Source organism: Sus scrofa, chromosome 11 (genome assembly GCF_000003025.6).
Source record: "Sus scrofa isolate TJ Tabasco breed Duroc chromosome 11, Sscrofa11.1, whole genome shotgun sequence".
Lineage (NCBI taxonomy): Eukaryota > Metazoa > Chordata > Mammalia > Artiodactyla > Suidae > Sus > Sus scrofa.
This window is the reverse complement of record NC_010453.5, coordinates 49,667,617-49,695,503: the sequence shown is the minus strand read 5'-3', so window position 1 is coordinate 49,695,503 and position 27,887 is coordinate 49,667,617. Positions and strand designations below refer to the sequence as shown.

Genomic DNA, 27,887 nt, shown 5'->3' with positions numbered 1-27,887 from the left:
CCTTGAGGAGAGCTGTTTCCATGAATCACCCAGAAAATGAGATGGTCAGTGCCATCAACTCTTCCAAGAACTGTGGCTGTGAGAGAGAGACAGGGCAGCAGTTAAACAGATTTGTAAGATTAGGCTATTGATGTTTAGGAGGCTTTTTTTTTTTTAAGATGAAAGGGATTTGAACATGGAAAAGAGTGGGGGAACCAGTGAAGCAGGGGTTTGATCATAGAGGTAGGAGAAGAGATAGATCACTGCAATGAGGAAGAGCAATTATAAAGCTAAAACTTGATTTCGGTCCTGACTAAAATAAAAATAAATTACAAGTCTTTTTTCTTTGTCTTTTTTAGGGCCACACCCATGGCATATGGAAGTTCCCAGGCTAGGGGTCGAATTGGAGCTGTAGCTGCTGGCCTACACCACAGCAAGAGCAACACCAGACCCAAGCCACGGCTGCGACCTGCACCATAGCTCACGCAATGCCAGATTCTTAACCCACTGAGCAAGGCCAGGGATTGAACCTGCATCCTCATGGATGTTAGTCAGATTCATCTCCACTAAGCCATGACGGGAACTCCAAACTTACAGTTTCTGATGGCATTTGAAAAGGTTTCAACAGCGTAGTGGTTGCCAAGGGGGAAGGGGGAAGAGAATGGGATGGACTGGGAGTTTGGGGTTAGTAGATGCAAACTATTACATTTAGAAGGGATAAGCAATGAGTTCCTACTGCATAGCACAGAGAACTATATCCAATCACTTGGGATAGAACATGATGGAAGATAATATAAGAAAATGAATGTATATATACATGTATGACCGGGCTAGTTTGCTCTACAGTAGAAATTGGCACAACATTGTAAATCAACTATACTTTAATTAAAAATACAAAAAAGAGAAGAAAATAAGATTTCAGAGGAAAGAATCTTGCTGACATGGGTTGGTCATTCAAAACACTATGCTGGTGGTTTCCCTTCTCAGCAAGAGATCAGAGAACATGCATATCCAGGGACCAAGGAGCTACCTTAGAAACTGGCTCAAAAATGTTTTAATTTCAGAATTTACCTGCTATGTCTGGCTATGATGAATCATAGCTTCTCTCTTTAATCTTGTTTTATCAAAAAGGGCACAGGAGGCTTTTGAAGATATTTAACTCTTTAACTCCAAAATTTTGTTTGATCACCCAGGTCCTCACCCTCTCTTTGCAAGACCAATGTATATCATCCAGAAAATAATACCTATCTTAAGAAATTGCTTTTGGCAGGGAGATCCCATTGTGGCTCAGCAGGTTAAGAACCCAGTCTAGTGTCCATGACGATGTGGGTTCAATCCCTGGTCTTGCTCAATGGGTTAAGGATCTGGCATTGCTGCAAGCTGTGGTACAGGTTGCAGGTACAGCTTGGATTTGGTGTTGGTGTGGCTGTGGCTCTGGTGTAGGCTGGCAGCTGCAGCTCCAATTTGAACCCTAGCTTGGGAACTTCCATATGCTGCAATTGCAGCTATAAAAGAAAAAAGAAAAAGTAAGAAGAAATTGCTTTTTTTCTTTAGCCCTAAGGTATAGTTATTGTAGAGAATTAAATTTGCTCATTTAAGCTCCAGTTGAACTCACCAACCTTTTATCAATTATACAGAGAGAAATACATGTGGCTATAGTTGTAGATGTAAATATTGGAAGAGATATAGACATAAACACAGACTTGCAGGGTCATAGATATAGATATGCATATAAATATAGATAAAAGTATAATAGCATGGGTTATTCTGTTGATTAAAAAAAAGTGTGAGACTCTTTGGGTACAGCTTACACCATTCTGGTAATAGATTTTAATCCAAACACAACACCGACACAAGTTTTCAATCCAAACACAACCGAGTTTGGATCTTCCACACTATGTAAGTCAAGAAAGAAACAACTGAGGGATGGAATGGTCGACAGTTATCAAAGACCAAGGAGAGACAAAGGAGGAAAAAGCTTGGAAAATGATTCATTCTTGTAATGACTGGGAAGTCCAGTGGCACAGCCACAGCAACTCGGGATCCGAGCCACGTCTGCAACCTACACCAGATCCTTAATCCACGGAATGAGGCCAGGGATCGAACCTGTGTCCTCATGGATGCTAGTCAGATTTGTGTTCACTGAGCCATGATGGGGACACCTCCAGTGGTCTTTTCAAATGTGCTCCACAAACAGAGGGGTGAGGGGAAAATGAAATCTCTGGGAAAGACTAGGTGGTAGGAAAATGAAGGTTCATAAAAGGAAGAACAGCAGTAGAAGTGAGAAAGTTAGTATTAAGGGGAAATTCTTTGGCAGAAGATGGGGGCGGGGGGAGAGTAAGGGAGAAGGAGACCAGTGATAAGTAAAGGATGAAGGGAAAACAACGTTAGTATTGTGCTATTAGCTAGTATTAAAAATCCCAGTCCTCCATTTTTGCCTGTTTTTGACCTATTTTCATTTTCTTTTTGTTCTTCTGGGGACAAAGATCTCTTTGTGAAGACTTTGCCTCCCTTCATCATTTAATCATTACTTCTATTTCCCAGCTTTTACTAAAAAGACTATTTCTCAGCCCTGAGAGATGCACTGGCATGAAAGGTGAGAAACAGAAGCTGTACTTTGAGCTCTTCCAAAGGAAAGCACCTTAGAAATCAAAGGCATTGCTATATTTTATTATTCTCTCCTTCCTCTGAAAGCTTGGCGTGACATTAGTTTTGATTCTCAAAGGGAAGACTTTCCATTTAGCCATTATATTAATAATCTGTGACTGAAAAAAAGGGATGGATATCTAAATGCATCAACCTTGCCCAGTAATCTTCTCTCTCCCTTAGTTCTGGTGCTATGGATCTGACTCAGGAATCATAAATAGAAGTACTGTAATTTATTTTATCTTCCATGTAAATCACATCCAGCCATGCATAAATTGTCAGGGCATATAGCCAAGCACCATCAGTTCTGTGCAGAGATTCGCAGCTCAACGGGCACAGTATGCCTGAGATGTTAACTCATGAATCATCCTTCTGTCTCTTTACAGTTACATAACCAGTTGCTTATTATAATGATAATATATGTTAATCATGGAATAATGACTAGAAGATAAAAACAAGAAGTTATTTGGGAATTAATACATGTTTCTAAGTATCAGTTATTGTTGATCAAGACAAAATTGGATGGATCTTACAGGCATAAGGAAACAGTAGTAACTAGCAAAACCCATAGTTACTATTTTCTCCATTTAGATAGCTCCGCAAGAGGTATCACTCATATAGAAATAGCTAAACACATCCTGAAGGGAAAGAAGATTTTAAACCAGAAATATGGTCCATACTTGGCAGTTCATATGATCGGAAATCACCAACTGAACAGGTTTAAAGACAAAATATTTGAACAGAGGTGGATGCAATTCCGAGTGGAGATTGCCCCACAGGTTCAATATTATATACGTATTATACACATATAATACATATATACACATATACATACAGATGCAGTCAAAGGTGTGAAAAAGACCACTTGAGCTCTTCGTGTCTATTGGTCAACTAAAGTTTTATTTATGTCATTATCGATTCAACCTAAATGTAATATGACAAATTTTCCTATTATTTGGATGTTCCCATTGTGACTCAGTGGTTAGCAAACCTGCCTAGCATCCATGAGGATGTGGGTTCAATCCCTGGCCTCGATCATGGGTTAAGAATCTGGTGTTGCCGTGAGCTGTGGTATAGGTCGCAGAGGTGGCTCGGATCCTGAGTTGCTGTGACTGTGGTGTAGGCCAGAGGATTCAGCTCTGCTTGGACCCCTAGCCTGGGAACCTCCATATGCCATGAGTGCAGCCCAAAAAAGACAAAAAAAAAAAAATCCTATTGTTTGGAAATAAAAGAAACATTACAAGCCTGTGCAACAGATGAAAATTTGGGGAAATAAAACAGTCTAATATGAAACAGGCACACTGGCAATTCTCTTCCAATTGCTGAACTGGGAAAATAAATCCCATTTTAACAAGGAAATACTTGGTGAAGATATTCTAGGGGTTGATGGCATGAAAACGATGTTGGATACCCTAAAGCCACGCAAACTCAGAGGGCTCAGTTTTCCTCCTGTGTTACTGAGGACATAGGTTAGGGGAAGCAGACACTTGTGTTGGCTTCTTTGAAGCTCAAGTTCAGGCTCCAGGTTTTGTTCACTGATATATCCTTAGATCCTAGCACACAGAAATCAAATACTAAATATTTATGAAGTTACGTAGCTGTTGACATTCCCAGCATGGAAATTAGAGAACAAGGCGTTCTCCATATGCTCTATAATTTGGGGTATAATTATTGCTCTCAACACCCAAAAAGGAAAAGACAAACAAAAACACCCATCTGTCACTTAAAGTTTACAAAGAACTTGCCATGCATATTCCCACCTGGGCACCTGATCTTGTCTCAGCCACAACTGGTTGTGCCCCAGAAGCCCACGCTGGAGCCCCACCTCGTGCCTGCCTCTGGTCTTGTCTCTGCCAGTCTTACAGGTTGAATTATGTCCTCTCCGAACTTGTAGCCTGGAGTCCTAACCCTCAGTGCCCCAGAATGTGACCTTAATTGGACATTAGGTCATTGCCAACACAAGCAGTTAAGTTAGGATGAAATCGCACTGGAGCTGGATGAGCCCCACGTCCCATACGACTCATGCCCTTCTAAGAAGGGGAAATTTGGACAGAGACACGCACATGGGAAGAACTCCATGTAAAGAGGAGGGCGTGGAGTTCCCCTTGTGGTGCGGCAGAAATGAATCTGATTAGCATCCACGAGGATTCAGTCTCTGGCCCTATCCAGTAGGTTAAAGATCCAGCTGTGCTGCAAACTGTGGTGTAGGTTGCAGATGTGGCTTGCAACCTGTGTTGCTGTGGCCATGGCATAAGGCGGCAGCTGCAGCTCTGATTCGACCCCTAGCCTGGGAACCTCCATATGCCGAGGTTGTGGTGCTTCTACAAGCTAGGGAATGCCAGAAATTGCAAGGAAAACACCAAAGCCAGGAGAGAGGGTGGAACAGGTTCCCTCTCACAACCCTGAGGAGGAACTAACCCTGCTAACACCTTGACCTTGGCCTTCTAGCCTCTGGAACTGTGGGACAATACATTCTTGTTAAGTAGCTCCCCCCACACACTTTTTTTTTTTTTCTTTTTTAATGTTACAGCAACCTTTAGGAAACTATAGATACAGGTACTTATTCCCCAAAGCTTGTCAGATTTCCTACCAGGGGTGCCAGCAGCCGACCTCACTCCCTCTGGGCACTGTCTTATTCAGCACAAAATTCCTCTGGTTTATTCCAGCACATCCACAACTATATGTTGTCAATATCTAATACAATCTTCCATCAAATTACATAGCAATTATATCTGACACTTTTCTCTTACCTGCTGCTTGCTCCTGTGCTTGGGGCGGCACTGTAACCTGGAGGGGGCGGTGGAAACCAGGACTGCCTGTAAGGAAATGACATTGGTGATAAACACGGTGTTTGAAAGGTCTGAGCCCACCCACATATCTACCAGCGAAAGCTGAAAATAGATTGACAGTTAAAGAGGCAATGGATGACCTTCCTACCAGGTCTTGGAAAGAAAATGAAAACTATTTATTCTCTGCCATAGGAAGTAACTGTCTGTATTCCAGGCTACCTGGTCCCCCAAGTAAACCCCTTTGCCCACTTTCTTTGACACCAAACAGTGTGGACATTTCTTTGAAAAGTCATCTGAAGGAAATCTGGAAAATAATAACATTTGTTAGATCTAGATGGTAGGTTCATGGATGTTTGTTATCAACACGCCTCTCTATGCTTTTGCCTTTCTGAAAACAATTCGTAATAAAAATAATAACAATCTTAGGCTCGATCAAAATATAGTTTTAAAAAAAACTGTATGACAGGAAACTCTGAAAAGTAAGAATATTGAAAATACAAATAAACACCACAGTAATACTAACCTCCATGTTTTATATAGAAGATGCATATGTATATATACAAATACATATATATCCAATTGGAAAGAGGTCTTCGTGTTACCAGGACATAATTTCAATTGGCAGAGAGAGCTAAGGGCTCTGTCACCAAGACTAAGGTAGGGCTCAAAAAGGAAGATATTCAGTAAGCCAGACAGAGAAAGACAAATATCATATGATATCACTTATCTGGAATTAATTAAAATTGATGCAAGAGAACTTATTTATAAAACAGAAACAGACTCACAGATTTTGAGGTCAAACTTATGGTTACCCAAGGGGAAGGGTGGAAGGGATGGATAAATGAGCAGGTTGGGCTTAGCATATACACTACTGATATAAACTAGATATGTAATAAGAACCCACTGTATAGCACAGGGAAATCCATCAATACTGTGTAATAAGCTCTATGGGAAAAGGATCTGAAGGAATGGATGTATGTATATGTGTAGCTGAACCCTTTGCTGTACACCTGAAACTAACGCAACATTATTTGTCAACTATATTCCAAAAAAATTTATTTAAATGAAGATGTTCAGAAGAAAGTAATGCAGCCTAGAGAAAGTCAGGGATAAAGACAAGAGAGCCTTTTTTTTTTTTTTTTTTTTTTTTTTTTTGCTTTTCAGGGCTGCCCCTGTGACCCTGGGATAGGAGTTGAATTGGAGCTGCAACTACTGGTCTATGCCACAGCCACAGCCAAGCCAGATCACAGCAGCATCTTTGATCTGCACCACAGCTCACTACAACACCAGATCCTTGACCCACTGAGCGATGCCAGAGACTGAACCTGCATCTGTATGGACACTACTCAGGTTCATAACCCACTGAACCACAACAGGAACTCCCAGGAGAGCCCTTTAAATTCTTGAAGCAGGCCTATTCTCTGAGGCATCACAGGACAGAGCTAAGATGGGATAGGAGTAAATCAAAGCAGATTTCAGCTGTGTAAGTGGTAGATGTTACCCCTGAGAGCTAGTCAAGCCATATCACCAACGTGAGCATCGCATTGCGGGCTTCTGGAGTCCTGAATTATACCTAATTTGTTGCAGGAAAGATTCTTGCACTGGGTAGGAGACTGAGCTAACTGTCCTTAAATGCCCCTTCCAACCTTTCCTAACGACAAAGGATCAGGAGGATAGGAAATTTGGTTCTAAGAGAAAAGTGATCACATTTTCTGAGACTCTGTAGATAAAACCAAAATTCTGACTGCAGGGGGACACAGAGAGAAGCAGCTATTTCTCTCCAGGAGGACTTCAGCAGCACCAAGACAGTCAGCCAGCCCATCGGCAAACATGGAGCACCCACCCTCTACCAAGCAGAGACCAAGGTGCAGGCAAAGAAAATCAGAGCATTTCAAAAGCACTGAGGTTTGTGAAAGCTTGTTTTCCACTGGAATCATGATTTACCGGCACTGGAAATCACTTCCACCATCACTTTTTTTTTTTTTTTTTTTTTTTGTAATTTTTGTCTTTTTATGGCCACTCCCATGGCCTATGGAGGTTCCCAGGCTAGGGCTCAAATTGGAGCTGCAGCTGCAGGCCTACACCACAGCCACAGCAACGCCAGGATCTGAGCTGTGTCTGTAACAGATACCATAGCTCACGGCAACACCAGATCCTTAACTTACTGAGCGAGGCCAGGGATCTAACCTGTGTCCTCATGGATACTGGTCAGATTCCCTTCCGCTGATCCATGATGGGAACACAAGCACATTTTTTTAAATGGGTTTTTAATTTTGTTTATACTTACGTGTTTTTGGAAGTGTCATGGGAATAAGAAACAAAGAGTTTATAAAGCTTGCTCCAAAGTTTGGGGGGAAAAATACCTTCTTTTTGTTTGTTTAAGAAGGGATTGTGAACTGTTTATCAATAATAGAACATAGGCATTATTAAAAAAAATAATAGGAGTTCCCGTTGTGTCACAGTGGTTAATGAATCTGACTAGGAACCATGAGGTTGCGGGTTCGGTCCCTGGCCTTGCTCAGTGGGTTAAGGATCCGGTTGCCGTGAGCTATGGTGTAGGTTGCAGACGCGGCTCGGATCCCATGTTGCTGTGGCTGTGATGTAGGCCAGTAGCTCCAGCTCCGATTCGACCCCTAGCCTGGGAACCTTCACATGCTGCGGGAGCAGCCCAAGAAATGGCAAAAAGACAAAAAAAATAAAAAAATAAAAAATAAAAAATAATAATAGAACACAGGGATCGAACCTGATCCTCATGGATACTAGTCAGATTCCTTTTTGTTCAGCCACGATGGGAACTCCCCACCATTATGTTTTGTCACAAGAAGACTATTCTGCACCAAAGATCTAGCCACTCCTCTGTGCCCACTAAATAACTGAACTTAGCCCCGGCCAAAATGGGAGGCCATACAGGGAAAGTGGAAGGGAGACGTAATAGCCATACAACCGTGAGGGAGAGCCTTTGACCCTGTACTTGGAAGGAGCCTGATCTGCAGAGCAGAGGGGGTGGCAGTCGTGCAGGCTGGTTTCAGGAGCGAGGTGACATCTGGCCACCCTGCAGTCATTGTGCAGCGTGAGGCATTCCCTGCCGCAGGACTCTGCTGAGATGCATGACCCCAAGTAGCTTGCCCCTTAATATCTGAGTTCTACCATCGTTACCTAGTTAGGCAAGGCCCTAGGATGGCATATTGAAAAAAAACAAACCAAACAACAAAAAAGACAGATCAGATTTGTGGCAGGGGGTGGGGAAGGAAGAGTGAAGAGAGGTGGCCAAAAGGAGCAAAGTCCCAGTTCTAACATAAGTAAGTTCTAGGGATATAATGTACGACATGATGACTGTAGCTGACGCTGCTGTGTTACTTATAGCAAAGTCCTCAGCGAAAGGAGAATTTTTTTTTTTTTTTGGTCTTTTTCCCTTTTCTAGGGCCACTCCTGTGGCATATGGAGATCCCCAAGCTAGGGGTCTAATCAGAGCTGGAGCCGCCGGCCTACGCCACAGCCACAGCAACACCAGATCTGAGCTGCGTCTGCAACCTACACCACAGCTCACAGCTACGCCGGATCCCTAACCTACTGAGCAAGGCCAGGGATCAAACCTGCAACCTCATGGTTCCTAGTCGGATTCGTTAACCACTGCACCACGACGGAACACCCAAAAGGAAAATTTTTATTCTTCCCTTCTCATGGAGATAATGGGTGTTACCAATTTTTGGTCTTTTCACAGAGATGATGGTTGTTACGTGAGATGACGGGTGCTAATATGAGATGATGGATGTTCATTAAACCTATTGGGGTGATCACTGCACAATATATGTCAATCAAACCATCACACAGTATACCCTTAAACTTATACAGTAAGGTATGTCCATTATTTCTCAATAAACCTGGAGCGGGGAGGAAGATGGCCTATTTGGAAAGGAGATGGGGGTGGGGGTGGAAAGGACAGAGGTCGGAGGACAACAGAAGCCAGCAGGCACCTGATCCCTGGACAGGGGAGGAGGGCATAGGGAGGAAGGGCAGAGCAACTTCTGGATGCTTCCCTGGGGGTCTTGGTGGATGATGTGGTTCAGAAAATAATAAAGAATAATCCTTGGGGAGTTCTCATCATGGCACAGTGGAAACGAATCCAACCAAGAAACATGAGGTTGCGGGTTCGATCCCTGGCCTGATCTGGTGTTGCCGTGAGCTATGGTGTAGGTCGCAGATGTGGCTCAGATCTGGTGTTGCTGTGCCTCTGGTGTAGGCTGGAGGCTACAGCTCCGATTCGACTCCTAGGCTGGGAACCTCCATACGCCGTGGGTGCGGCCCTAAAAAGACAAAAAGACAAAAAAAAAAGAAGAAGAAGAAGAATCCCTGTCAGAAGAGCAGCAAGAGGCAGTCCCAACGAGCCCATCATACCTCTTTTTCTTTACAGGAGTTGTAGCTGAGGTGGAAGCTGGAGTGTTGGTGGCATTTGCACTGAACAAGCCTCCAGGTTGCCTGTTTCATCACAAGAACAAACAATGATCACATTCCTGAAATTCTCCCATTCCACCCCACCTTTGAAAGGTCTTAGGATCTATTCATATTCCCACTGGTTCTGAACCCATCACAAAATGTTTCACTTGAGGAGGAAAGAACAACAGAAAAAGTTCTTCCTTAGTTTACTATACAAATTGCCCAGCTTTCATCCAAATAGCTAAAACTGAAGGAACTGAATGAAGAAGTCATTCCGTATATGACATGAATTGTGTGTCCGAAACCCAGACTATATCAGTTCCGATGTGCTATGGATTCCTACATATATTTTTTGATCCTGTATATGTTGTGACTACCAGAATTATCTTGCAGTTTTTGCATAAAAAGCATGAGCCTGTTGAGGAAAACATTTAAGAATTACACCATTAGGAGTTCCCGTCATGGCTCATTGGTTAACAAATCTGACTAGGAAGCATGAGGCTTCGGGTTCGATCCCTGGCCTTGCTCAGTGGGTTAAGGAACCTGCGTTGCCGTGAGCTGTGGTGTAGGTTGCAGACGTGGCTTGGATCCTGCGTTGCTGTGTCTCTGGCGTAGGCTGGCGGCAACAGCTCCAAATAGACCCCTAGCCTGGGAGCCTCCATATGCCTCGGGAGTGGCCCTAGAAAAGGTAAAAGACCAAAAAATAAAAAAATAAAAAAAAAAAAGAATTACACCATTAAAAAAAATCTGTATTTAGCATTTATGCATATATGCAGACCCTCAAAAAAAAAAAAAAAGGAAGTCACTCAGGACTGCTTCAAGTACTGAGAGGTGTGGTCTGGTACAAAAATTACTTTATTTGTAGATACGAATTTAAAAACCAACTAAGTTTTCAAAAATCTACCTAGTTTGGCTGTTTATAACCACTATGAGCATATCCCAAGGGAAATCTCTTTCATCTACATAGATTATTAGCAAAGCCATGGTTTCATGACTCTGTTGAGTTGTAGATGCAATGGGTGTTTTGGGAGACAAATGAACTATATGGGAAGAAAGGGTTACTCGAGGAGTAGGGAAAAAAATTAAGAAATTCTGTGGGAGAGTTCCCGTCGTGGCTCAATGGTTAACGAATCCGACTAGGAACCATGAGGTTGCAGGTTTGATCCCTGGCCTTGCTCATGGGTTAAGGATCCGAGGTTGCTGTGAGCTGTGGTGAAGGTTGCAGATGTGGCTCTGGCATAGGCCAGCAGCTACAGCTCCAATTAGACCCCTAGCCTGGGAACCTCTGTATGCCACGGGGGCAGCCCTAGAAAAGACAAAAAGACACACACACACACACAAAAAAAAAAAGAAAAAAAGAAAAGAAAAGAAAAAAACCAAAAAGGAAATTCTGTGGGCAAAAAAGTTAAGAATCTAGATTTTTAAAAAAGAAAAAAAAATGATTTAAGCTTTGGTATTTAGTTAGAATAGAAGTCAGCAAACTTTCTATATTGAAGCCCAGATAGAAAATACTTGAAGTTTTGCAGTATTTCTACTATTCAACTCTGCCAAAGCTATGGGGCATGGCTGTATTACAAAGAAATTTTGACCTGAGGACAGTCTACCCTGATTTTTCTTGGATGCATAAGAAGAAATACACTTTATTCTTAAAATGTAATGTCAGTTAGAAAAGTACATACGTCTTTCGTGCTTCTAGTGATTGGAAGGTAGACACGTTTCTGATAAGAAAAAAAGAAGGCGAAGCATTAGTGGCAAAAAATTCTTGCATCAATTTGAGTCCATGACTTGAGAGTTATTATTACTAAAAGTTTAGACATTATTTGCAAGAAAGAAAAAGAAAGCACAGTATTTGAATTAAAATGAAAAGTTGATTTCAGGATTTTTTACCTTTGTGTATTAGACTGTAAAAGAGTTTTTTTCCTTCAGAAAATTTATTAGTTTTTAAGCAGAGTGTTTTTGTTTGCTGGGCTCAGTCATTTCCTTTAACAATAGGAATTTAAAATTGGCATTGTTTAAAAAGTTTTATTGAACTATAGTTGATTTATAATGTTGTGATAATTTCTGCCATACAATAAAATTAGCATTTATGTGTATTTCAAAATCTTGCCACTAAAAACATAAAAGTGGCAAGAATGATGGCCTGAAGCAATGAACTCTCTGGATTTTGAAACCAGGAAAAAGATTTTCTTTCTTTCTTTTTTTTTTTGTCTTTTTCTAGGGTTGCACCTGCAACATACGGAGGTTCCCAGGCTAGTGGTCGAATCAGAGCTGCAGCCGCCAGCCTATACCACAGCCCCAGTAATGTGGGATCCGAGCTGCGTCTTTGACCTACACCACAGCTCACGGCAATGCCAGATCTTTAACCCACTGAGCGAGGCCAGGGATCAAACCCAAAACCTCATGGTTCCTAGTCAGATTTGTTAACCACTGAGCCATGATGGGAACTCCAAGATTTTATTTCTCTTTATTTTTCTTTTCTTTATGAGCAGGAGTAAAGCTTTTAATGCCAGAACTATTTTTTGTTTAAAAAATAGAGGATAGAAATTTACAGAAGGATATTAAGTAGGATTGAAGAATGGTAAATAAATAAGTAATGATTAAAAAAAGATTGTACTTGAGCCTTTCCCAAAGTTAGTAGATACCGGTACCTATTGGTTAGTCGGTTATCCAAGGAATTGGCCTTATGTGTTTTAGCAGCATCGCTTCTGTCTGAGATCCTTTATAAAGAAACAAGACAAAAGTCTGGATGAACATTTAGATTATTAAACTCCTTTCAGACCTCTTGCAAACTAGAATCAGTTCACTAGATTACCTTTCTCTAGTAAAAACAATGGCTTTTCCGGTGTTAATGTTTTAGAAATTTTTATAATTAAAAAAAGCTACTTATGACAAAATCTATTTATGAGGCTATTTTGATACGTTTTGCAACTTTTTTTTGGCCAGGTCTGTGGAATGCGGAATTTCCAGGACCAGGGATTGAACTTTTGCCACAGCAGCAACCTGAGCTACAGCAGTGGCTACACCAGATCCTTAATCTGCTAAACCACCTGGGAACTCCATGCAAATTTTAAAGTTTAAATTTTATTAGTTTTGTTTGTTTGTTGTCTTTTTAGGGCTCCATGTGAGCCGCATGAAAGTTCCCAGGGTAGGGGTCACATCAGAACTACAGCTGCCAGCCTACGCCACAGCCACAGCAATGCAGGATCTAAGCTGTGTCTGCGACCTACACCACAGCTCATGGCAATGCTGGATCCTTAACCCACTGAGCCAGGCCAGGGATCGAACCCGAATCCTCATGGATCCTAGTCGGGTTCGTTAACTGCTGAGCCACGAAAGGAACGCTTAAAATTTAAATTTTAAAGCCTCTCTGACATGAAGCATTTAACTCATTAACACTTTCATATATACTGCTTAATAACATATCTAGCCAAGGACTACTTCTTGTATCAGTAAAAGGGATCATTGTAAGACTTAACAATTTTTAAAAATGTTTTGTGGCATAGACAATGCTATATGTTTGCCAAACAGTTTATTTTCCTTCTGAGCACACAGGAAAGCTGTATTTCCCAATCTTTACTGCAATTAAGTTGCAGTATGATTGAGTTCTAAACTAAGGAGTGTGGTTGGAGTGTGGTTAGTTTGTGACTCCCAAACTCATCATAAAACATCTTATGTGATCTGCCATGCTCTTTCTCTTCTACCATGGCTATGCTGCCTACAGGTTGCAGGTGACAGCATTAAAACATGAAAAGAACTTAGGTCCCTGAGTCTTTTCATGGAGCTGAGACATCCTCTAATTTTCTAGCCAAACACACTGGACTCTGATGAGAGCGAGCAGTCATCTTCGTGCTTAGCCACAGATTTGGGGGGACAGGAGAGGGGCCTTGGTACAAGAGTTACTCCACCCTAGTGAATTTGTTTGCTTTGATCAGTCATTTAGTTAATAGGCTCTATAGGCCATCAGAGGTTTTAATCTATCTAACCTCAGGTCTGCTCGAGGAGAGCGGGTCTGGATAAGGGGTGTTTTGTCTGTCCTTCAGGACATAAGACAAATTAGGGATCCTGTAATCTGCATGCCAATGGGGGGCTCTCACGACTGCAACCCTTGTTCTTTTCCTGCCCTCCAGGTAGGAAAGTGCTTCCCACGATCTGGGACTGGTCTTCCGGAGCATTCTGCAGCCTTGCACAAAACTAGGATGGGGCAAAATTATGCTCAGGAAAACAAAAGGTCAGCAAGATTCTTCTGTAGATCTTGTACTATGGGTCTACTATAACTTTCTCTAAACTTTCACTTTTATCATAAATTTTAGTTCAGTTTTATATAAGCTCTTCCTGGGACACAATGCCCCAAACTGATAACTCTTGAATGCAAAAAGGAAGGAAAGTTGGAATTCTCCCAGAGCTCCATATTCTCAATAGGTTTTAACTTGTACAGAATCTGAGAATCCATGTATTAAAAACTCATGATGATCACTCAACATCATGGTCATAAGGCCAAAGACTATAAATATATTGCCTGCACTAATAGCTCCTGAGCCCCTGATGTGTGTGTGTATATATATATATATATATTTTGTCTTTTTGCCTTTTCTAGGGCTGCTCCTACGGCATATGGAGGTTCCCAGGCTAGGGGTCTAATCAGAGCTGTAGACGCCGGCCTACGCCAGAGCCACAGCAACAAGGGATCCGAGCCGCATCTGCAACCTACACCACAGCTCACGGCAATGCCAGATCGTTAACCCACTGAGCAAGGCCAGGGATCGAACCCACAACCTCATGGTTCCTAATCAGATTCGTTAACCACTGAGCCATGACGGGAACTCCCCTGATGTTTATATTTAAAGCGCTCTGCAGGAAACCACTGTGAATACCATAAATAAGATTCAGGTAATCCTAAATCTGAAATGTTTCTAGAAACTACTCCAAGTTTCTAGCTGTCTATGAGATCCTCATAGAAAATAAAAACAATCTTGGGAAATTGCTACTCTGATACACTGAAAATAACAATCTGTCTAAAGCAAACAGCACCTCAATTTCAAACATCCTCAAGGTTTAAATAAAGGAGAGTTCTGGTGTTAAAGTCAAATGAAGTTTGTAAAAATTCTACAGTGTAAATCTATGTGGGAAATAATTCTTGCAATAATAAAAAGAGCTACCTAGGACTCTTTGTCACTTATACAATTTTCTCTACTCTTCAGAACATCCCTACAAGGTAGGCATAGTTATTTCCACATTATAGATAAAGAGATGGAGTCTCAGAGAAGGTGTCTCGCTTTCTCTTGGCTACATAATCAGGATGTCATCTATTTCCAAAGTCTTTCCAGCAGGGTCCAGTGTTGTAAACCTGATTCTGTAGTGTAATTATTCCAACACTCATGATCAACACGTCCTCCTTCAGTTATTATTTTTTTGCATCCACAATCTCTCCCAGGCCACTAGGGGGATGTCTATAACCAATAACGGAAAGAACTCAAACCGTCATTCAAATGCAATCATCAATTTCTTATTACTTTGAGAGATTACCTTGGTAATTCTCTTAGAAACTAATTTTCTGCCAATGTGTGATATAAAATAGGTTGTTTTAATAGGAGTCAGTCTTGGGAACAGGAAATACCTAAGCTACGTAGTTAACAACATGATCAAAAGAACCAAAGGAAAAGTTACACTTCCACAACAGAACACTAGAGGGCTCCATAACCTAGGTTTTCCACATCAGGAGCCCACTTTCAGGGACTGGGCCAGATTGCATGCTATGTACACTATTATTTACTTATGTTTCTTTAGAACATGTCATATTTTACCCACAGATGTGTACTTTAAAAGGAAACTCTTCTGAGTTCCTGTCGTGGCTCGGCAATAGCAAACCTGACTAGTATCTGTGAGGATGTGGGTTTGATCCCTGGCCTTGCTCAATGGGATCTGGCCTTGCTGTGGCTGTGGTGTAGGCCAGCAACTCTAGCTTGGATTCAACCCCTAGCCTGGGAACTTCCATATGCCATGGTGGCCTTAAAAAGACAATCAATCAATCAATAGGAACTCGTCAAATGTAAACACTTTTCTCATATTCATTTACCATACGCATTATTATTGAAATGGCCCACACATGCCTGATATATTTGATCATCTTCCTCCTGAGATTATTTCACATTTTGGAGTGGCCTGGATGATGGGAGTCTGACTGCTGTTTTCAGGGAATGGCTTTATTTACTGACTCCTGTGTTCTCTCCCTCACATCTGTTGCCGCCCTTACAGAAATGGAGCTCCCTGCTGGAAGCCAGATGGCACTGTCCAGGGAGTAAGCAGACCAGGATACTCTTCCAAACATGCTGCCAAACCTCTGTGTAAACAAACAGGACATCTCTGGTCTCATTTTCCAGTGTATAAAATGAAGGGTTTGGGCCAGGTTGGTGGTTCTGAGCTTCGGCCATAATTCAAAATCATTTCATAAGCTGCAAAAGATGCCCGAGTCCAGGAGTCTCCATCGTGGCCCAGTAGAAACGAACCTGACTAGCATCCATGAGGATGCAGGTTCGATCCCTGGCCTTGCTCAGCAGGTTAAGGATCTGGCGTTGATGTGGCTGTGGTCAGCAGCTACTGCTCCAATTGGACCCCTAGCTTGGGAACTTCCATATGCCTCAGGTGCGCCCCCTCCAAAAAAAAGATGCCTGAGTCCCAGTGCAGACTTATTAAATGGAACTGAAGGAATGAGAGGCAGTGGCACCAAGTTATCAGTCAAGTTGAAAAGCTCTCTAGGTGATTCTCATTTGCTGCTGGGTCTGAAAATGACTCAACTGGCTTGCCTGTGAGGTCTGGTCTCGTCCATTGCTAATGTTCCAAGGCTCTACCTTGACTGGTCTGATATAAACTTTCAGACACACTGCCGACAAAGGCTTAGGTCTCCCACATTTCTTGGGACATAATTATCTCATTTGCAAATTCATTCCTAGGAGTAGGATTTCCTTCTTCAATTCACAGTGCAATAGGACAGTCTGCGAGGCCGAGCTGAACGGACAGAGGTCCTGCGACTCCTTTCTCCACCCAGCGCTGTGGAGATGGCATTCTGCATATACACTTTCACACACTGATGTTTGTGAAGGTCATTAACGATAAGAGAGATGTCAACTATCTGTCCGCTGTTAGGGAGGTTGCCTTGAAAACCCACAAAGACTTCAGGAACACATTCATTTGCTCTATAACTAACAACTGGCATGGTCTGAATACAGACTCTATGAGATACCGTAAGTTTCAGTATATGTGCGCCCAGTACAGCAGGTGCCATTTCTGTCTATAAGAACAGCTCATCTTTAGCTACAGGGAGTGGCATCAGCTATTAATGGCCTCAGAGATTCACTGTGTCTAGACTCCAAATAAAGATGTTAGCTTTGTTCTGGTGCCTACTAAGCACTCTATCAAATATAAGATTAAAATGTGACTTGGAGCATTTACACTTCAACCTGAATAGAGAGTCCTCAATTTTTGATACAGGGATGAGCTCTTCTTCTCTTTCCATCTAAGAGTGAGCCAATGACAGGCACAATGCTGTGGATTCATTCTACAGCCATGTGGTGACTCCACTGTGAAAGAGCAATTTCACTTTCTAAAGGAAAGAGCCAATGCCTTTATCCCAGAGGGGCTCAAAACTACTGTCGTTTTAAAATTTACAGTCTCTCTGTAAGGTAGTTATACTGAAACTGTTGTTTCTCTGCCTTTGGGGTGGAAAGACCAAAGTTAGAACAAGAACTGGCTATTCACACACACAAAAAAACCATACTCCCCATTTTCAATTGAATAGTCCCACGCAGGGGCCACCCCACTTCTACTCAAACCAGTTTTTGCAGAACTTTTCCTATTGATCTACTATTAGTGGGATTTTAGGAAGACAGTATCTCAGGTCAAGGTTTTGTGAGTTTTGAAGAAGAAGATGATTTCAATCTTTATAGTTCTTTTGTCCCCGGAGATAGAATATGGTTCAAAACTTACTTTGGTAAACATTTGAATACCTCATGCTCTATAAGAAACAGGATTTAATAAATGTGATGGATTCTGCTGGCATGGTACAAAACACCTTACCTGTCCAAAGTGTCATCAGATCTGTACCGACTGATTGTGGCTTTGGGCTCATCTCTCTCGTTTGCTTTCCTGTAGCAAAAAATAATTACAGAAAGATCAAATCAATTACCAAAAAATTGTTGATATGACCTATCACAGATTTGGGAAACACCTGCCTAAGCAGGTAGGAGATGTACATGTTACCAAGAAAAGACATGTTTGGAGTACTGAAATCTTTCCAGGCTTTGATTTGATAGGATAAATTAGAGCAGACCCAATTCCCCATGCTAATAAAAGAATTCTCCTCTAGGCCCAATTATTCTAACTACCATGTAACATATTCACTTTGGGGATAAGGATACGTAAAACAAGCAACACAACATGCAAAATGGTTAATAAATAATATATACTTTTATCAACATTGTCGATTTTTACATAACAGGGACGCATTCCCTTATAATCAGTTACGTTTTGTTTGCAGAGTTTCAGCAGTACCATATGCCAGCACAACGGCCATGTACAAACTGCTTTATTAAAAGTTCAGCACCGTGGACAGGGTTGAAAGAAGACAGCTTGCTGGCCCAAGAGAGGGAGGGAGAGAAGGAAAAAAAGGAAAAGAGAAATAGGAGATTCTGGAAAGAAATGAAAAGAAGAAAGTGGGAGAAGAGAGAAAAGATGGATGGGAAGAGAAAAGATGAGGGGGCTCCTGGGAGAAGAAGGGGGAGGAGAGACAGGCAGAGAGAGCTGGGGAAGACAGAGAAGCTGGAAAAAGTTAAGGGAGATGGATTAGACAAGAAAATAAGGAAAGAGAGGATGGGAGCTTCAGTAGCAGGAACCATATCATCAAAGCAGTGGTGACACCTTGATCAGACTAATCAATCAGCAACAGAAGCCCGTTCAGTACTTTATATAACCCTATAAAACAGGGGAAAAGCAAGCTCTTTGGAGAATTATACCATGATTTACTATATTTGCATTTCAAAGCATCATTTGAAGCTGACACATCAAAGTCAATGGTATCAGAAAAAGTACCAAAACAGTATACTATTTAAGATGTGATTTTTAACTTGAAGCAGTGTTTTTTTTTTTTAAAGCAAATATTTGGAGGTAGGAAGTTCCCATTGTGGTGCAGCAGAAACAAACCTGACTAGTATCCACGAGGATGCGGGTTCGATCTCTGGCTTTCTCAGTGGGTTAAGGATCTGGCATTGCTGTGAGTTATGATATAGGTCATAGAAACAGCTCAGATCCCACAATGCTGTGGCTGTGGCTGGCAGCTTCAGCTCTGATTAGATCCCTAGCCTGGGAACTTCCCTGTGCCTCGGGTGCAGCCCTAAAAAGAAAAAAAAATTTGGAGGTAAACAAAATACAGTGCACTGTGCTGATGACTGTGAGGAAGTTGAGAATGAGTAACTATGGACCCTACACACACACACGCTCAGAGCTGGAGGGACAAATTAGACATGTATGTCTAAGCATAGGAAGTGGTCAGTGTCATAAAAGAAGTTCAAGTCAAGTGCAAGGAATTTCAAAGTTAAGAAAGCTTATTTGTAGAAGCAGGAATCAGAGAAGGTTTTCTGGATGAGATGCAGGTCGAATTGGATCTTGGAGGATTAATTGACATGAATATTTTTACACAGAAGTAGAGGGAGTAGTGTTAGTTAAGGCAAGAATGAGGTTTAAAAAAAAAGTTTAAAAAGACAAAAGAAAAAAATAAAAAAATAAAATAAATAAAAAAAAGTCTAATGCAATACCCCACGTTTTTAAAGAAACTTGTAATGAAATCATGATGTGTACAATGGATGAATGCAAATAAGTGCTGCAGGACCATCTGACCCCCTTCCAAAGAACAGTCTCTTTGTAGACGTTATCATTTTGCAGCTTTATTCTTCCAGGCATTTATCACCACACAACATGTTATTTGTGCTTATTTATTTGCAGTCTTCCCCTTTTTCACCTTCAACTTGGAAGCAAGCTCTATGAAGGAGGGATTTTGTCTGTTTCCCAGACTTTAGGATTATGTCTGGCTCACAAAGGGCACCTCCACTGTTTACCCTTTCAGCTTTATTTGACATGTTTTAATAATCTGGCAGAGGAAGGACACAAAATTTCCTAGTTGGTGCATACGGACAAAGCTTGTTTTCTAGGGTGCTTAGAATATATAATTTATTTTCCTTTTCCTTTTCCTTTATTTTCAGTCTCCGTTCACATGGAAGTCTTGGACATATTACCACTTCTGCTGAAAATGCCTCTTTTCCTGCCTCACATCCACCAGCCACCTTTTCCTACTTGGAAACTCCCCTCCTGGTCCTTCAAGCCACAGCACCAACATCAATGATAACTCCTCGGTGGGGTCTCCCACTCGTTCAGGCAGAGTTTGTCACTGCCTCTGCTCATTCCCGTAGCACTGGCACGCACTGCTACAAGCACTTTCCTCGGTAAATTTGAGTATTTATGCTTAGGGATCCACCTATTTCCATGAACTGTGAGCATTCCTCAAGGTTAAGGCCTATGTCAAATGCATCCTTGTATTCCTGGCACCTGGCACAATGTCAGCACACAGTAGGTGCTCCAAAGTCATGTTGGGTGAACACCAGTGTGGACACGCTCTCTGCAAAGGGGCAGAAAGGTGTCACGTGGGCATCTGTTTGAGCAAATGCAAGGAGAAAAATAACCCACACTATCTTTTAGGAAGATGTCATCTGAGACATCAGTTATAGTTCTGGGGGAAATGCCTCGGGCTCACAGATTTTTGTAACTGAAGATAGAAGCTCAGTGTGCTGCTTTAGCCAAAATGCTGTCCACCAACAGGAAGGGTCTGGGTAACCCATATAGTTTAAAATACAAAAGAAGCATAGGAGTTCCCATGTGGCTCAGCAGTAATGAACCCAACTAGTCACCTTGAGGATGTGGGTTCAAACCTTGGCTTCACTCAGTGGGTTAAGGATCCAGTATTGCAGTGAGCTGTGGTGTAGGTCACAGACACGGCTCGGATCTGGTGTTGCTGTGGCTGGCAGCTGCAACTTCGATTCGATCCCTAGTCTGGGAACTTGCATATGCCATGGGTGCAGCCCTAAAAAAAGCAAAATAAAATAAAATAAAATAAAATAAAATAAAATAAAATAAAATAAAATAAAATAAAATAAGCATAGAAGGCATTAAGATCCTATTGTCTTAAAACATATTAATAACAATAAGCTTAATTTTCCCAGTCACACTTCAAAACAAGTATGTTTGTTATTTAACAGTTCCAGACAGAGAAGGATAAAATAGAGGGGGCATTTTCCACTGGTGCCTGGACTCAAATGATCAGGCTCCTCATTGGATAGATGAGGGCCAATGGAGCACAAGGCTGTAATCTTCCAAATTGTGAACAGGATTGGAGTCATCTCTGCAGCGCCAGGACACTGCTTTGATCCAGAGACAGTGGGTTAAAGGATTGGTATTGCCATGGCTGTGGCAGTGAAGGTCACAGCTGTGGCTCTGATCCTTGGCTGGGAAACCCCATATGTCCCAGGAGAGGGGAGGCATAAAAGAAAAAAAAAAATCATGGAGACCCAAGGAGAGAGCATGGGGAGAGTCTGCTGAATCACAGAACAGCTAAGGTTGGAAACCCCAAAACTATCAGATGCTTTGTGGGGGGATGATGAACTCAGAACCCTAGAACAGACCAAAATTATGAAAAGGTTTTAAATGGTTTAGAAAAATTCACAGATACAATTATCCAAAATAGATATACTCAAGGGGTCTCCTTAACTTTTTAAAGCTCCACCATGAAAGACAATCACAGTCTTCACTAAAGTACCTCTTGGTGGCAGACACTGGCTACTGGACCAGATAAAACTTGTGCCTGATAAATACTTGGGTTTTTCTAAAGGACGTGGTTGTTTGCATGTATGTGAGTGTGAATGCGTTTTAATAAGAATAGGATCTGTCTATTGGATCAATCTTGGATTATTTACATCACCGTGATTACAAGTTTTGTGTGACTTTTCCTACCAATTTGCATTTGGGCAGTCTATTTGCCACTGAATATCACTGAGTGATATTGGAGTGATAAACTCCAAAGCCTAGGAGTTGCTAAAAGAAACGCACGTGAACTCATAAAGCAAGTGAACTCCGCTGTTATTTCCCTTTTCAGGTTCTTTTCTCTAAGGCTCAGAGACATTTCATCTCGTCTTGTTTCTGTGGGAGCCCTTTCCCATCGGGGGGGCCACCTGGGCAGAGAGAATTGATTCTTCTGTACCTCTACGCTGTACTCCAGAAGCATAAAGCTAGAAAAGCACAGCGGGCCCTGTGAAACCCTCTGAGAGTATCACAGATTCTCTTTCACGTGCCCAGAATGTCAGGGGAGAGCCTGAGGCTTAGCCACAAACACTCAACCTGTCTTGAACATGTCTACTCTCAGAAACGACCGTCTTTGTGTTTCTGCTAATGAGGTAACCCATCTGAAACAAACACCCACCTGTCCAAGGCATCATGGGAGTTATGTCTGTGAAGCACTGCCCTACCGTAATTTTCATCTCTGCAGAGACAGAACAAAATCAAGTCACATGAAAAGTTATCACAGCATTTAGGAAGCATTAGGTAAGGGAGAGAGGAAAGAGCCCACATGCTTTGGCAAGGTTAATTCATTTTACTTCAGGCATCAAAACACAACTCTGTATTTATTTTAATGAGTCACTCCTTGAAAGATTCTGGTGAAAAGAAACAAGTTTGTCAGTACAAAGGACCATTATTCTAATTTATCCTAGAGGATTTCCATGTGATTCAACAATAAAATGAGTGCTTGTTGTTCATTATTTTAGGTTTTTTTTTTCCCCCTTGCAGGAAGGTGAAAGTTTTTTCAAACATGTTTTAAATTTATTAAGCCCATTATATCTGAAAATTTTTCATTTGATGGCCTTGATAGTTTTCCTTGCCAAAATGTAGGAAAATAAGTACCAATATTTGTGGGGCAGAGGATTGATCATTCCTGGGAGACTTAGCCTGTTTTTGAACCACGGGATTATATAGCTTGTTGCATTTGGTCCTTAAAACAATCCTATAAATTAGGAAGGGAAGACACTGTCATATCTAACTCACCGATGAGAAAATTGATCCAGGAATCTGTGGCTTTCCTTAAGCTAAAAGGTGAGCAAGCAACGGGGTGGGTCTAGAACCCAGATCTTTTTATTCCAAATTTTGCTCTTCCTCCTGGTCGACCTTGTGATAGAACTTCATACATAAGATCCCCAAGCCATGTCTTTCTTTCTTTGTACAGTGGACCTGAAAATCCTGGCAATGTTAGGAAATGTCAAAACAGGTAGTAGAGACTTTGACTTTGAGCCAAGGCTGAGAGTAACTCTCTGTATCTTTTTCAATCCAACCCAGCCAAACCTGAAATACCACATTTCTCCTAGTTCTGCTCCACTAACCTGTTACTCAACACTCTGGAAGCACTTACCGTAAAGCTATAAAAGAATTGCAGGAGATAATTAAAAAGAAAGATGAACAGTGAAATGGAAACAATTCCAACAAAGGTATACCCTGGAAGATCCAGAGAACCTAAACTTTTCCATCTCCCTGGCATCCCTTCTCTAAATTCGCAGAGCAGTGGGCACCAAACATGTTTTTGCCTGATGGAAAATCATAACACAGAGCCCGGAACTGGGCCAGCAGGTGTGGAGAAGCATCAGAGCCTATTTCTCTTTCATTCATCCACTGCCATACCATCCAAGCTGGCATTCCTGGGTCTTGTGAAGGAGGCATGTCTGGCATAAAACCATCACTCTTACCAACTGTCAATTGTCTTAGACATCTTTATATCCATGCATCTGTACCAATATCAGCAACCCCAAATTTATTTATTTATTTTTATTTTATTTTTTTTGCTTTTTAGGGCCATACTCACGACATATGGAAGTTCCCAGGCTAGGGGTGGAATTGAAACTGCGGCTGGCAGCCTATGCCACAGCCACAGCAACGTGGGATCTGAGCCCTGTCTGCAGCCTACCCCACAACTCAAGTCAATACCAGACCCTTAACCCACTGAGCAAGGCCAGGGATTGAACCCGCCTCCTCATGGTTCCTAGTCGGGTTCTTTAACCACCGAGCCACAAAGGGAACTCCAGCAACCCCAAATTTATGATCTACCTTTGATACCACTCTACTCCCTTGGAATAAGAGAAATGCCATTTTTGGCTCCAACAGAAGCAGTAAATGTTGCTTTACAGAAGGAAAAGATTGTTGCTTAAGAGTGTAAACTCCAAAACTTAGTGTGAGTCTCCAAATACACTTATAGTTCCTTAACATAATAAGATTTAATAGCAGAGTTTAATGGACAATTTTGTCTTAAAACTTAGTAAGTCTGCCCTTCAAATAACCATCTATGGCCAGTTTAGTCAAAAATTTAAAGTAAGTTTCCTGTAATGCAGGGCTTCTAACCTCAGTGCTGCTGACATTATAGGTTTGATTGTTTTGTTGTTGTTGTAGGGAGTGTCCTGTGCATTGTAGCATGTTTAGCAGCATTCCTGGTCTCTACCAACTAGATGTCAGGAGCACGCTCCAGTTTTGACATCTACAAATGTCTCCTGGGAGTTCCCGTCGAGGCTCAGTGGTAACACACCTGACTAGTATCTATGAGGACACAGGTTTGATCCCTGGCCTCATTCAGTGGGTTAAGGATTTGGCGTTGCCATGAGCTGTGGTGTAGGTCGCAGACACAGCTCGGATCTGGCATTGCTGTGGCTGTGATGTAGGCTGGTAGCTACAGCTCCGATTCAACCCCTAACCCATGAACTTCCATATGCCATGGGTTCCGCCCTAAAAAAGCTTAAAAAAAAAAAAAAAACTCCTGACCTTGCTAAACATCCCCTGACTTATGAACTGTTGGTGTAATGGAAAGACAATGGCTCGTGTTCCCTCAACGTCACCACTTAGGAGCCACATGTCACTGGACAAGTCAGCTAACTCCTCCGAGCCTCAGATTTCTCTTCCGTAAAATGAGGATGTCATACATACATGATATGATTGTTGTAAGATTTAGTGATGCTTTAATATAAAGTGCCTAGTATCTAGCCTGACATATAAGAGGGAATCTAAGAATGTATCCATGTGTGTAGATGACAGAAAGAGATAACTTCTAATAAATACATATGGGCTAGACAAACGTCTGCTATAAATCTATGTGAGCAATGAGGCAATATGCCATTGGTCATAGTCTTCCAGATCTTTAAACGTATTGCTAACAGAAGCAATGCTCAAAGCAGACAACGCTTTCTTGGTTGTAAGTATTTTCCCTTACACAGTGATATTGCATTTACCACCGTTTTGTACCTAGAGGTATATGCCCAGTGAGGACTCAGATGAGTTGAGAATTTATCAATTTTGCTCGTGCATGAGGAAATTTTAGATACATTATTATTAAATTTATTAATTTGGAATCCTAATCGTATGCATTTTTTTTTTTTGTCTTTTGTCTTTTTTGTTGTTGTTGTTATTGTTGCTATTTCTTGGGCCGCTCCCACGGCATATGGAGGTTCCCAGGCTAGGGGTCGAATCGGAGCTGTAGCCACCGGCCTACGCCAGAGCCACAGCAACTCGGGATCCGAGCCGCGTCTGCAACCTACACCACAGCTCACGGCAATGCCGGATCGTTAACCCACTGAGCAAGGGCAGGGACCGAACCCGCAACCTCATGGTTCCTAGTCGGATTCGTTAACCACTGCGCCACGACGGGAACTCCACGTATGCATTTTTTTAACTGTGATCATCACACACCAGGAATCTCCCTACTGTGGATTAAATATTATTACCTTTTTGGAAACTGAAATGCCATGTTTTCTTTTTTAGTTTATCAAGTTGGCACCACTGTCTAATCTAGTTCTAACAACGGAAACCCTGCTTTCTCTCATTAATGACTCCCATTCTCTTAGGCACGTGGATATTACAAAGGGCAGAGGTATTCTTGAAAATCGGATGTAACCAATTTGCGCTGACTAAATCTTACCACAAATTAGGCCATGCAACAAAGTGCTTGAGAAGGAAAGCAGTCACTTTCCATTAGCTTTGCAAACAGAGAAGGGCTCTTTACACACAACCACTCACCCCCAGTCCCCACGCCCTCTTACCTTTCCTCTTCGGGACGTTTCTTTATCCAACTGTTGTCCTGTAACAAAGTCCTCCTCTTATTCACCTCGTGAAAACCCTGTTGTCTCAGTGTGGTCTCCTGAGTGGTACTCTTCATATCTAGCAATGGACAAATGAAGAATTGAGAGATGTAGCTGCATGGAGTTGAGTGTGTGTTTGTCGATCTGGAACCCTGGAGAGGCGCATCCGATTGGCCAGCATCAATCTTCCAGGCTGGCACGTCCAATACTATTTCAAAGTAGGATGCGCAAGCAAGAAAGAACAGATCCCACACCCCATCATCGAAGATAACATATAAAACTGCTCAGGTGCCAACTGAAACTGCCTGTGCACATCATGAAGCCCTGCCAGGCGCCTGGGAATGTAGAACCACAGGTCCAGCATAAACCAAGACAAGGTTTCGTGGGTTTTGAGCAAAAAGAAATGTGCCTCGGAAGGACACAGAGGACTGTTTTAAAAGTACCTACTAAATAATTGTCAGTAAGTCCTGTGCTTTGGATAACAAATAATGTCTTTGATCCCATGGGAGCCAGAAGCACAGAAAGTCATACACCCCAAAAGGATATTTTTGTGGTTTTTTAAAGAAATCTCTGAATCGCAGTTAGATGAGTCAAAGCTGTAACACTCTTTTTTTTTGTCCCTTTAGGCCTAACTTTGGCCATGCTAATTAAATCAGACTTTTGCTTCTAACCATTATATCTTTATAGAAAAGAATGAGGACCTGTGAATTGTTTTTCCCAAATGTTTAAGTTTTCTGAGTAAGGAAAACATCATCTACATTACCATTTCCTGTGGGAGATGTTTTTCTCAAGGTAAAATTGGACATGCTGCCTTCCAGTAAGGACCTAAAAGAAACAAGAGGATGGGAAGAACAACAATTGACTTGATGTAGAATCCGCAAGAGACGCATTGCTCATGAGACAGGTTTTTCAATAACACTGACAGTCATATAATCTGGTATAGGGAATACACAATATAAAGTGCCCCCTAAGAACCTGAGAGAGAGAGTTCATCTCTTCCCATGTATTTATTGTATAGGTGAAGAAGTTGAGGCCAGAGGTATTTAGTGTCCCCTATGTTATTGGCCATGCAATTGGGTAAATTAGGCTGCCAATTAATTCACTTATTCAGTGGATAAATATATATTGAGTGCCTAGGGTGTGCCTGGCACTAAGCCAGGAGCTGGGGACCGAAAAGATAAGTAGGTCAGTGTCTGGTCAGGTCAACAGGGAAATGAAGACACAGAATTCACAGCACAATATGCAGAAGGGATCATCAGCTCCTTCTCTGGGGGAAGCCAAAGTGAATGCAGGCAACCAAGGTGTGAATAGCAGAGAAGCAGCCAGAGCATGGAAATGACAGAGCTGGTCAAACACTGGTGATTTCAGACAATCAGTACCAGGGAAAGCCCTAAGGATCTTAGCTGTGACCAATCACTCCTGCCACACTGCTAAGGGATGAAGGCGATGCTTGGCCCCAGTTTTCCTGGGACTGGTGGTGCATTCAGGGCTGCATTAGGATTTCATAAGCCTTAGGCTTTTTGCTTGGTGGGCCTCTTCCTTCACACACACACACACACACACGTATACACATGCACGCATATGCACAAGTAGACACTATACTTTATGATGGTGTTAATATAAAGATGGCTAACACTCCCAGCTGGCTTCATTAACACATATTCATTATTATTATTATATTCATTTTTTTTCTTCTGTTGTAAAAGGAGTTAAAATTTGGACCCTTTTGTAGGTCCCTAAAGGTATCATGAGTCCCAGATGTAGATTTTTCTGCTTACTGGAGAAGTCAGCCCTGAGTTTCCCTGAGTGTAGACTTTCCATGTTTAATCCAGAAAAGTTC

At 41.9% G+C, this 27,887-nt stretch overlaps 1 protein-coding gene across 12 annotated transcripts in view; it reads right to left on the bottom strand.

Moving 5' to 3' along the window:
- The window catches only part of SCEL (sciellin), a 126,189-nt gene that overhangs the window by 82,274 nt on the left and 16,028 nt on the right, over positions 1–27,887 (bottom strand). For 5 of the 12 annotated variants that reach the window (XM_021065764.1, XM_021065755.1, XM_021065756.1 and 2 more), the window contains exons 2-9: positions 26,811–26,872; positions 26,009–26,126; positions 22,363–22,422; positions 17,919–17,987; positions 12,497–12,565; positions 11,528–11,566; positions 9,810–9,890; positions 5,376–5,441 (exon numbers count right to left, since the gene is read on the bottom strand). In XM_021065764.1, coding sequence (XP_020921423.1) covers positions 5,376–5,441; positions 9,810–9,890; positions 11,528–11,566; positions 12,497–12,565; positions 17,919–17,987; positions 22,363–22,422; positions 26,009–26,126; positions 26,811–26,853 — 545 coding nt within the window. In that variant the 5' untranslated portion in view covers positions 26,854–26,872. The remainder of the gene's footprint in view (positions 1–5,375; positions 5,442–9,809; positions 9,891–11,527; positions 11,567–12,496; positions 12,566–17,918; positions 17,988–22,362; positions 22,423–26,008; positions 26,127–26,810; positions 26,873–27,887) is intronic. The other 7 variants (XM_021065760.1, XM_021065754.1, XM_021065757.1 and 4 more) reach the window with 6 other exon arrangements.